The 12,438-nt window shown below is 33.2% G+C and overlaps 1 protein-coding gene across 3 annotated transcripts in view; it reads right to left on the bottom strand.

The window, feature by feature from the left end:
* Positions 1–995: 995 nt before the first annotated feature.
* ZNF131 (zinc finger protein 131) overlaps positions 996–12,438 on the bottom strand; it is a 29,169-nt gene continuing 17,726 nt past the window's right edge. For all 3 annotated transcript variants that reach the window (XM_051990462.1, XM_051990465.1, XM_051990470.1), the window contains 2 exons: positions 4,476–4,606; positions 996–3,098 (listed from right to left, as the gene is read on the bottom strand). In XM_051990462.1, the coding sequence (XP_051846422.1) occupies positions 2,433–3,098; positions 4,476–4,606 (797 nt within the window). In that variant the 3' untranslated portion in view covers positions 996–2,432. The remainder of the gene's footprint in view (positions 3,099–4,475; positions 4,607–12,438) is intronic.

Here is a 12,438-nt window from a genome sequence, read left to right as displayed (position 1 = left end):
AAAAGGTAACATGTCTGAAGACAGTTTCTTATAACATATATAGTGTACTAAAGATTTCATTGTACATTTACCTGACTTTTATGATCTAGTACACAGAGGACTGTCAAGCTAATTCTTTGGTAACATGAAAAGACAAAAGTCTTCATCTCTCCTTAGTGATTATCTAACTCCAAATGATATATAATTCACATAAGGATTTAAAACCATAGAGTAGTTACATTTTTCCCTAAGAGCTTCAAGGAAGAGAGGGTTGGGTGAAGAGAAATGTTTTTTGATGGGGATTTTTTGGTTTTAACCAGCTCTTCTGCTGAAAACGCTAACCTGGATTAGAATACTTTGCCAAACTGAAAGTTCAGCAGCAACATCTGACCCTTCAATGTGCCTTTGCAGCTGATCTTCATCTTATGAGCAGAGCTCTTGCAAGTAAAGGAGATTATGTTTAAAAATAAACCCATTTCATACTTTGGCCTTCCCTATTGGTGCAGCCAAGGCTATTTTCAGTTTCAGACTCATTAGATTATGACTAAGTCTTTTATATAATGTCTATGAGGACCCCTATCTGGCAAAGCTTTGATTACAGATAATTCAAAACTCCAAAAGTCTCATTGAATGCATACTCATTGAAATTCACTGCTAGTATAATTAAATGGCTTCATAATAAATCCTTTAAGTGAATAAGTTCTATAGAATAATTACATAATGGCCATGGATATATATCTACATAAAATATATCTGAAAAATTCAACTATTTTTGTTTACCACTTTTTACTTTACCAAGAACTAAATAAAGTTTGTTTCTGTGTTTTACAAAAGAGGTTTCATTGACATTAGAATCACCTTACATGAGTTTAGTGTATTTCCCACACTGCACTTTGTGGGAATTCCCACTATGTTGGAATTGTTAGTCATGTAATTTAGAATTCCCTTTCCCTGTCCTTGTTGGGTTAGTAAAGGATTCCAAACCATGACAACAAAAATATCAAATAAAAACCAAATTTTAAAAATAAAACAAAAACAGTAAGATTTATTGAGCTCGGTTTGCTCCTTACTTAGAATTCCATATTTGGGTTTGTATTTGTAGTCACCAACATAACCCCTTTATGTACTGGGTACATTAAAAAAAAAACACAGAATCAGATACATGCATACACACAAAGTAAACTATTAAAAATTAGAAGCACAAAATATTTTAAAGTTTACTTTAAAACATTAAAATACCTCCTGAATTGTTCAACAGATCAAGGAAATAATATCACGGTTTATTTTGTGTGGTTGGTTATACTTTATTTTCCAAGTAATACTGATTAAAAATATTTACACTCCTACTTTTAAATCCACAGTTTAGCACTCATATATATGGCTTTAAAAGATTTAGCACAAGATCTTTACATTAAGAATAGGGGAGAGGGGAAGGTTCCATTTCAAAACCAAAGCCTGATATATTATATACATATTTTCTCTGTACTTGCTTTTAAATACATTAATTTTAAATGACACCTTTCTTTAATCTTTTTTCCATCTGGTGGTAAAATACTAGTGCAACTTTTTGTCCAAATAAAATTTACCACAGATGCAGCCAAATCTCCCAATTGTAAATGGCCCTTTAAAAAACTGCCACAGTATGAAATCAAACTTAAATGAAAAAGAATTGGTAGCTGACAATTATACACAAAAATATAAAGCACTATAGCATTATCTACACGGCTCTTTACCACACAAACCTTTAAAGAGCTAAAGAAGCTTTATAGAAGTTTAGTCAGTTTTGAAAAAGGCACATGGGTGTGGGTTTTATTATTATTTTTTTGCATTCTGAAACTTTGAACACCATTTCTCTGTCCCTGCCGCAGAGCTGGCCTCACTGAACACTGGGGTGGGAGGTAAAATCCAAAAGCTAAAATTTTACGGCACAGTGACAAATGTGTTTGGTTCATGCAAACCTGTGTTTTCTACATATTCTAACATGCATTAGAATACATGAACATGTATATGTATTCTAATGATTTCACATGTGAGTTTATAATATGCAAAATGTTTCAGGAAGGGCAATGACCTGGGAAGAGGGAACTTTTATCACAATGAAAGTAGCTACATTCATACCAAACAGTATAATAAGTTGCAATCCATTTAAGTTTCCACTAATCAACTTTTCAAAACTACCCCATTTCTGGGAAAAAATTTTTTCCTCTGTGGCATTTAGTGAAGAAAAAAAAAAAAGAAAAAAAGAAAAAAAAAAAAGAAAAGGAAAAAAAGAAGAAAATTCAGTTCTGGATAATATGAGCGGTTCAGCAGTATAGGAAAAATTCTAGCTTTGGTCCACCTGTCTGTTTTCCTAAGGATAGTCACACTGCCCTTAGTTCAAAAACCCAAAATGTAAATTAAAAAAAAAATATTCATTTGGTATTTCATCCTACAACTGGCACAGCTTTTCTATCCTAGGTTTCTGTTTTTAAAGTTTGTCCATCTACCATTGGTTCAGTCTTTAAATCTTCACCTTGTTCGTGATCTTCCTTATTGGCCTCAGCAGCATCTGCTTGGCTCTCTTTACTCTCTTCTAATTCTCCCTGGTCCATGATTTCAGGGTCTCCTTGCTCTAGGTCAGCTTCTTCTAGAAGGTTATTCTGTACTTCCATCTGCATTTGATTTACACGCTCAACATGCAACTCCTCTACATGTACTTCCGTTCCTTCTTCCGTATGAATTCGACCCACTTCTAAATAACTGACTTGGACCTGTTCTGGTAGTTCCTCCACCTGTGTTCCTTGCACCTGATTGTCCTCTAACAAATCTGCATGGACCTGTTCCACAGTTACTTGGGCTGAATCCACCTGGACCTGAAGCAGTGGCAATACATGCACCTTCCCCACTTGTTCTATAATAGTCATCGATGTCACAGGTTCAGTTTCCACTGTCTCTACAGAAAGAAGCTCTTCTGTCACTATTCGTTCTGAAATGTTGTGTATTTCCTTGAGATGTCTCCTTAGTTCATTTCCTTGCATAAACCACAAGTCACATAAGGTACAATGGTTGGGTTTATCTCCTGTGTGAATCACTAAGTGATCTTTGAACTGGTCCCAGCTGTTAAATACACTGTTACAGACCTGAAATCATTAAGCACATGACAAACTTTCAAACAAATGTACATTATTTTAAAAGAATATTCCTTAAAATAAATTCTGATAGTAAGTTAAGAATATTATGGATTAACTGTAAAATAATTAAGATAATTTTTTTACTTTGCTTGCATATTATTGGAGACATTTTTCATATGTGCACAAAACAACAAAGTTAAAAGCTATAGCCTCAATTCTCAATGAATATAAACTATGATAAGATGGGAGAAGAGAATTTTTTATTTCACAGGGTTTTTAGACATATGATTTGTATTGTTATCAAATGACCAATATTGTTAAACAACATAACTGCAAAATATGCTACTAAGAAATATTCTGACCCATCATTTCTTGGTTAAAATAAGAAGTATATACAATTAGAAATTTAATTTAGGAAAAATAAAAATAATATCAATTAATTCTTGGTCATTTTTGGTGAGAAGTGAAAGCTTGCTTTTTTTTAACCCAGTTCCTTGGCATTTTGTATTTGTGTGCTTGTTATAGAATAACTTCTGAAATCTGTTACATCATTAAAAGAAATCAAAACAAAATGGCCACTAACAAAATCCTTAAAATGTTCAAGTTTTGTTTAATGACCGATTTTGGTGAAACAGCTTTTAATAGTTAGCACACCTAGATAAATTAGAAAAAAAAATATGAGACAGTATTGAGCTGCAAAATTCACAGGACATTAATATAGAAAAAAGAAGTCAATCAGGCTGTTCTAAATACAGCTATCCTAATAACTTGCCATCTATCTTTAGCCAAGCTAATTCCACATTTGTAGTTTTCTTTCACTTCAGATTACAGATTCAACCAACAGATCTTTTGTAATAATACTCATTTATATTTACATATATATTAGTGGTCCTATTATATTCTAAACTAGTAACAGAAGGTAACAGTGACATTTCCCTAGGCTAAAATCTGGAATACATACAGGTTACAACAGTTATAGGGAAGTATTTCAGCTACCCTCAAAGAGCTGGCTTAAAATGGCTCAGGTAGACATAAACGAACTTAGTGAATTTTTCAAAAATAAAATATCCATTCAGGACCTGCTATTGTCTGGAATTATAGAGTTTTCATGATAGCTCTGGAAATTTAGGGAATAAAAATCTTTGTACCCTGGGGTTGAGCTAAATCATTCTTCTATTTACTACTAAGAGTCAAAATAGTGGCCTTTCTTCTTATTGATTTCTAAATCCACCTAGCATTTTAATAAAGCGCTTTTTTGAGCTCTGATATCCTAGAAGCCAAGGGGAAAAAAACCACAAGGTCTCACTTTCAAATATTTACAAGACAGACTTCCTGTGTTTAAAAAAAAAAAAAAAATAGGAGGGGAAAAAAGCAAACCTTACATACCTGACATTCATAAAGCTTCTTTCTTCCTTTTTTAGCCCCCACACCAGACTGGCATGCAGTCAGATGACATTTGAGTGTACTATTCCTAGCAAAACGTTCATGGCAATTTGGACATTCAAAAGGCTTTTCACCTATTAAAAAAGAGGAATAGAGTTATAAATTAAAGGAAATAGGAACAGTAAGATCACTTCAAAGACTGATTTTAGAATTCTTTATAACTGGACTGAAAATCCACTGGTGTTTGGGGACATGGGAAATTCATTGTTCATGAATAAGAAGTTCTTATAGAATCTGAAAAAGGGAAAATATAGTATTATTCAGTACATCAAGTTTAACAAGACTATTACAATATCTATTGAGGAAGCACCTTTAATTTGGACTCAGATCCATTTAATGATCTTCTAATTTTTTTCTTAAATAAAAATATCAATTAACCTAGTATATCAGTAGTTCATTTGGGGGAAAGGATTACATATATTACTAATGTATATAACTTCTACCAGGAGATGGCTTAACACTGAAATCAGAATCAGAGAATTTTAGGATATGAGATAATAGTCAAACATAAGCATGATTATCTCATTATTTAAAGGGACAAGAACAGGCACAGACACACACTCGGTTGTCATGTGGAAAAAACTATTAAATTTATCTTACTTCCTTGCTGAGGGAAAAACTAGGACAGAGACACATATTACCTGTTCGATATAGTGTGAAAATTTCTAACTATAAGTAGGGGGAAAAAAAAGGTTTAAGAATAAATGATTACATTCACTAGTAGTCTCCAAGGAAAACACAGACTGCTTCATAGAGATGCTGTAGAAAGGGATTCTTGTAAACATAACTGATTTCACTAAGAACTAAGAAGTTCAGGTCCCTTCCAACTCTGAGGTTGCATAATCCAATATTTACAACAGTCTTCAAATACCGAATTTCATTTTAAAAAAAGGGGAGGGAGGGGAGGATTCAGAAAAGCATTAAAAAGGAATCTTCTTTTAAGTTTCAGATCTATGTAATGTCTTAATGTCCCTAAATCTGAATTTCCGCATTTGAAAAATGAGAATACTTGCCGTCTCACAAGCCTGAGATGAGGAACAAAAAAAGAAAGTGAAATTTATCTATTTTAATTATTCTCCTGAGTCATAATGCAGTAGATAATTAAGCACTAAATTGCATATTATGGATTACAAGTGCTTCCCAAAATTTAAAAGTAATAAATAGGAGTTTGAGTATTATAAATTTTATTATCAGGTAAAAACCCAAATCTTTTTTTAGTTAAATAAACACAATAAGATCATTACATAAAAACTATTCCACTGTATTCAATATAATCAGGAAAAAAAATTAAAACCTTTAGAAGACTTAGAAAGTTTCTAGACTGGTTTACCTTCAAATCCCTAAGGTTTACATGCAATGACCTATCCAGCGAAGACCCCATTGTCCCAGAAGAGCAATAGCACAGCTCTTCCATCACTGATACCATGCCCCAAAGTGAACTCTGTGAAGATGTGCTACAGAAAGAAGTCAGAGAGATCTGGCAGTTCCAGTTATGAGTTGGCCAGGCCACCACTGTTCTCTATATATGTGTCTTGCTATCACACTATATCTGCTTTGTTTTAACACAACCCCTATGTATAATTCTAGGACAGTATGCCAAGATTAGGGGGAGTGCAGGGAGGAAATACTTTCTATCTTTTCTTCTTGCTATATTTAAGTTACTGTCACTACTCAGAGAAATATATATATATATATATATATATATATATATATAGCTTTATAATGCACTAAGATTTTTGGGACACCCTATATATATTCTATGAAGATCTATACTTCAAAATTAAGAGAATTAAGTGGCTTGCCACCAACTGAAAATGACTAAACAAATTGTAGTGCATATATATATATATATATATATATATTATATATATATATATATATATATACACACACACACATACATACATACACACACACACACACACATACATACATATGTGTCTGTGTATATTTGTGTAATATAGAATTTTATCAGGCTGTAAATATGACCAATGACGGATTTGGGGACACTTCAATGAACAGAGTAAAATGGGCAGAAACAAGAGAACAATCTATAGTTGAGGGGCACAACATAAAACAAAAGAACTTTGAAAGACTTCAGAACTCTGACCAATAAATACAGTGACTAATAATAATCTTGATTTCAGAAGGCTAATAATGAAAAATACTTCCTGGCTCTAGCAGACAGGTGATGAACTCGAGGTGCAGATTGCTATATTTTTAAAAATATAGTCAATATGTTATTTGTTTTGCCTAACTGTACTACTGTTACAAAACACTGTACCATTGTTACAAAGGAGAGGCTTCAATTAATGGATAGTGATGGAGCTACTACAAAAAAAAAAAAAAGAAAAGAGCATCAACAAATATTTTTAAAATACACCAAAGAAAAAAAATTGAAAAGGAGACACAATTAGGAATTGTTACATTATCAAATTTAAAATATTCTTTAAAATGATTTAAATTTTCTTTTACGAGAGTAGCTTTGTTGTTAAGAATTATACCTTAAAAATACTATTTGGATCTGTAAAGTCTTAAAAATGAAATGGCAATTGTAATTTCTGCTATAAAACAAATATATCTGTGAAGTTCACAAAGACAAGACTATTTAAATTGTTATAAGGCACTTCTCTCTCCTCCTCTTGCATTTCTTTTTCTTCTTTGCTTGGCTTTCATGAAACTGTTCAGTTTCTAGCAATTCAATGGCTTATTCTTAAGTCTCTTTTGAAGGATGATCAACTATCTCTGTATGGATGATTCTATTCTGCTTTCTTTTGTCTCCTTTCTTCCCTCATCAGAATTCAGGTGAATTTTAAATCTTTATATCTAGCCCACTGTCTCAACAGAATTCCACTCCCATCAAATGCTTGGTAGACACCTCTTTTTTGTAGTAGCAAGGAACTGGAAAATGAGTGGATGCCCATTAACCGGGTAATGGCTGAGTAAGTTATGGTATTATAATGGAAGTATTATTCTACAAGAAATAATCAGCAGGGTGATTTCAGAAAGGCCTGGAGATGCTTATTGAACTAATACTAAGTGAAGTAAGTAGAACCAAGACAACATTGTACACAGCAACAGCAAGATTATGTGATGATCAACTGTGAGAGACTTGTGATGGAAAGAGCCATCTGCATACAGAATGAGAACTATGGGGACTGAATGTGGATTAAAACATGCATAGAATTTTCACCTTTTTTGTTGTTTGCTTGATTTTTTTTCCTTCCTTTCTCATTTCCCCCCATTGGATCTGATTTTTCTTTTGCAGCATGATAAATGGGGAAATATGTTTAGAAGAACTGCACAAATTTAACCTATACTGGATTACTTATTGTCCAGGGGAGGGGTAGAGGGAAAGGAGGGACAAAAACTTGGAACACAAGGTTTTGCAAGGATGAATGTTGAAAACTATCGTTGCATATATTTTGAAAATAAAAAATATTTATTATTATCATCAATAATAATAATAATAATCTTCCTAAGAAGGCATAGGTTTGGCCATGGCTTCACCTGAAAAGTTTTCACTGGTTGAAATTGAATATTTCCTATTGAAAATACCAACTTGGATTTTGAAGATCCTTCACAATTTGACATCTATCTACCCTTCTAGGTGCATTTCATATTATTCCCTTCCCCACATTTGACAATGTAGTCAAATTGAACAATTATCTATTATCTGAACTTGATATTTTATATCCCAATTTTGTACAAGTTATTTCTCCATTACTGAGATGTACTAGCTCATTTTTCCCCCTCTCAGAGTCTTTTATCTTCTCTCAACACTCAAGGCAGGTACTGCCTCTTTGGAAACTATTTATTCCGTTATCTTCCCAATGAAGTGTTCTCTCCTTCCTCAAATAACATTGTGCTTATTTGTATACAAGTTATTATCTATCAAGAAGGCCACAAGATTTGTAAGATTGGAAACTTGTTTTTTTCTTTATATTCTCTAGCACCTAACATAGTGCCCTGTATAAAGCAGGTACTAAATAATACCTTTATTGAATTGATTATAAATATATAGAACATATTCTTCAAAATGAAGTCAGAAACCCTCTACCAAGTTTACTTTGACTCTGTTGTATCCTTGATCTACTATCTACTAAATCAAAAATTAGTCAACCAGCTTGTTCTTAAAGATGTTAACAGGTGATATATATAATTATCATCCTGTTGTACATACATAGAAACTAAAGTACATAGAGAACAAATGATTTTTCTATCTAAAATCAAGCCAAAAGAGAATCAAGAATGGAACCCTGCCCAAAATCATCCAAGTCTTAGAATATTTCTCACCAGAAATATAAAGGCCCAACAACATTATTTAGTAGATCAGTAGCAAAGAATATTCCTTCTTTATTCGTTTTTTCTTTTGTGTTACTTCTTTCCATAAATACTACAGAAACAGTTTTTCCACTAAATCTTCTGACTCAGATTGGCTAGAACGACAGGGAAAGATAATGTGGAATGTTGGAGGGGATGTGGGAAAACAGGGACACTGATACATTGTTGGTGGAATTGTGAATACATCCAGCCATTTTGGGGAGCAATTTGGAATTATGCTCAAAAAGTTATCAAACTGTGCATACCCTTTGATCCAGCAGTGTTTCTACTGGGCTTATATCCCAAAGACATCTTAAAGAAGGGAAAGGGACCTGCATGTGCAAGAATGTTTGTGGCAGCCAGAAACTGGAAACTGAGTGGATGCCCATCAATTGGAGAATGGCTGAATAGATTGTGGCATATGAATATTATGGAATATTATTGTTCGGAAAGAAATGACCAGCAAGAGGATTTCAGAAAGGCCTGGAGAGACTTACACGAACTCATGTTGAGTGAAATGATCAGGATCAGGACCTGGCCATCTTCAGCAATAAGATGAACCAAGTCAGTTCCAATGGAGCAGTAATGAACTGGACCAGATACACGCAGCGAAAGAGGAGATGACTAAGAACTATTACACTGAATTCCCAATACCTATATTTTTGCCTGCCTGTATTTTTTTTTTTAAATTTCCTTCACAGGCTAATTGTACAATATTTCAGAATCCGATTCTTTTTGTATAGCAAAATAACGGTTTGGACATGTAAACTTATTTTGTATCTAACGTATACTTTAATATATTTAACATCTACTGGTCACCCTGTCATCTGGGGGGAGGGGGGAGGGAGGGAAGGGGAAGGAGGGGAAAAATGGAACAAAAGGTTTGGCAATTGTCAATGCTGTAAAATTACCCATGCATATAACTTGTAAATAAAAAAGCTATAATAATAAAAAAAAAAATCTTCTGACTCAGACAATTCCAACAGATTTGGAATGGAAAATGCCATCCATATTCAGAGGGATAACTATGGAGACTGAATGTGGATTAAGGCATAGTATTTTTACCTTTTGTTTCTTTTTCTTCCTAGTGGTTTTCCCCTTAGAGTCTAATTTTTCTTGCACAACAGGACAAATATGAAACTATGTTTAAAAGATTGCATATATTTAACCTATATCAGATTGCTTGCTATCTAGGGAAGATAAAAGAGTAAAAGAGGGAGAGAGAAAAATTTGGGACACAAAGTCTTATAAAAAATGAATGTTGAAAACTATCTTTACAAGTATTTGTAAAAATAAATAAATAAATGAAAAACCTCCAAAGAAACCATTAATATATCTTTGACAACTTACTTAATTTTGGGACAATTCTATGCCAACCCCTGGATGTTTTCAATTATTTCAAAAGATGTCAGAATGTTTAAGAAAGTCTCACGATAAAATTAAATATTCTGACTTGTCACAGAGAGACCATCAAGGCTATAAGAGCCCTCAAAACCCATCTAATCAAAGCAATACTCAAAACAGGAATTCCCTTTACAACGTAACCAAAATACGGATATCTAGCCTTTGCTTTAAAACCTCTAGGGAGACCTGCATTCTATTCTACAGCAATCATAATAGGGAACAACACTTGACTTTCTTGAATAAATTTAAAGTACTACAAGTTGTAGAGAAAAATCAACCCAGTTTACTTGTTTAGTGGATTCATTCTTAATTGAATTGTGATTTCTTTTCCTTCTTCATCTCAGATGGGTTCTACATCAATTAGAGATTAAGGAATACATACTTAATTTCTTTGGGGATGGCTAACTTCAGAGATCATTCAGTTTTTATATTAACCTTGTTCTTTATTAACACAATCAATTCCTAATTATTTGGTCTATTACTTTTGCTAATATAGTTCTTTCCTTCCACCCAATTTATAATGTAGGTTTGGAGCTGAAGTACATTTATAATCCTAGAAGATGATAACCATTGAAATCAAGAAGAAAAACCAAGATAGGTAAGAATACAGAGGCTATTAATTGATCAAAGATGGACAGAAGCAGCTACACCCAGAGAAAGAACACTGGGAAATGAATATAAAGTGCTTGCATTTTTGTTTTTCTTCCCGGGTTATTTATACCTTCTGAATTCAATTCTCCCTGTGCAACAAGAAAACTGTTCGGTTCTGCACACATATATTGTATCTAGGATATACTGCAACCCATTCAACATGGTAAAGGACTGCTTGCCATCTGGGGGAAAGGGTGGAGGGAGGGAGGGGAAAAATCGGAACAGAAGTGAATGCAAGGGATAATGCTGTAAAAAATTACCCTGGCATGCGTTCTATCAATAAAAAGTTATTTAAAAAAAAAAAAAATACAGAGGCTAAGGAAAGAAAGGTGAGAGGCTGAAAAGATAGAATGCCTACTTGTCCTCTCTGCTATCTTATTTATGGTATTTAAAAACAAGCAATTAAGTGCTAACTGCTTCTTTAATTTAAACCCTGTCTACCCCAAGAAAGTATCTACTTAAATTCTCTGCTGCACAATAAATATTTCAAAAGGAGATGTATTTTACAAAGATATTTTCTTTAGTTTTCTTCAGTAAAAGAAGGATAAAGACATGTAAGTTAAAAAAAAAAAAAAAAAGGAAACATGCAGTTATTTGCTAGTCTAATTTTTTAAAGGAAAGAAATATGGCAATAAATAAATGCCTGTGTACAGGCACACACACATGCATACATATACACACACATATACACATACACACACACAGAGCCTTTACTATTTTTGACAAGGCAATTGGAGTTAAGTGACTTGTCCAGGATCATACACTAAGAATTAAGTGTCTGAGGCTCCATTTGAATTCAAGTCCTGCTCATTCCAGAGCTCGTGCTCTAGCCACTATACCATCTAGCTGTCCCAAGACTAAATTTTTAGGATCCTTTAATACTCAAGTTTTCTAATTTGTCATGTGTTAATTTTTTCAGTAACCATATTTGACACTTTTGTTAACAATCTACTTTTCTCAATATTGGTAACGTACTACAGATAATAAACTCACAAAAAAATATCAGAACTATTATAGGCAATAGTTTCTGCATCTTCCTATTGGTGGATTTTTAAATTAGAGCTTCTTCTTTTTTTTTTGGGTAGAAGATGGGATTTTAATTTTTTTAATAGCTTTTTATTTACAAGTTATATGCATGGATAATTTTACAGCATTGACAATTGCCAAACCTTTTGTTCCAATTTTTCCCCTCCTTCCCCTTCCCCCCTCCCCTAGATGGCAAGGTGACCAGTAGATGTTAAATATATTCAAGTATAAATCAGATACACAATAAGTATACATGTCCAAACCGTTATTTTGCTGTACAAAAAGAATTGGACTCTGAAATATTGTACAATTAGCCTGTGAAGGAAATCCAAAATGCAAGCAGGCAAAAATCAGAGCTTCTAGAAACTTTCTTTTATTTCTTCTGCCACCTTCTGGTGAAATAGAAAAAGGTGAAAAAAATATCCAGAGCAGGAGCACTATTTTTGAAAATTAAACAACTATATATAAAGGCATGAAGGAAAAAAATAAAATTGAAATCCTT

The sequence above is a fragment of the Antechinus flavipes genome, chromosome 1, assembly GCF_016432865.1.
Source record: "Antechinus flavipes isolate AdamAnt ecotype Samford, QLD, Australia chromosome 1, AdamAnt_v2, whole genome shotgun sequence".
Lineage (NCBI taxonomy): Eukaryota > Metazoa > Chordata > Mammalia > Dasyuromorphia > Dasyuridae > Antechinus > Antechinus flavipes.
Note: the sequence above shows the minus strand (reverse complement) of the source record. Positions and strands in the feature narration are given on the sequence as shown.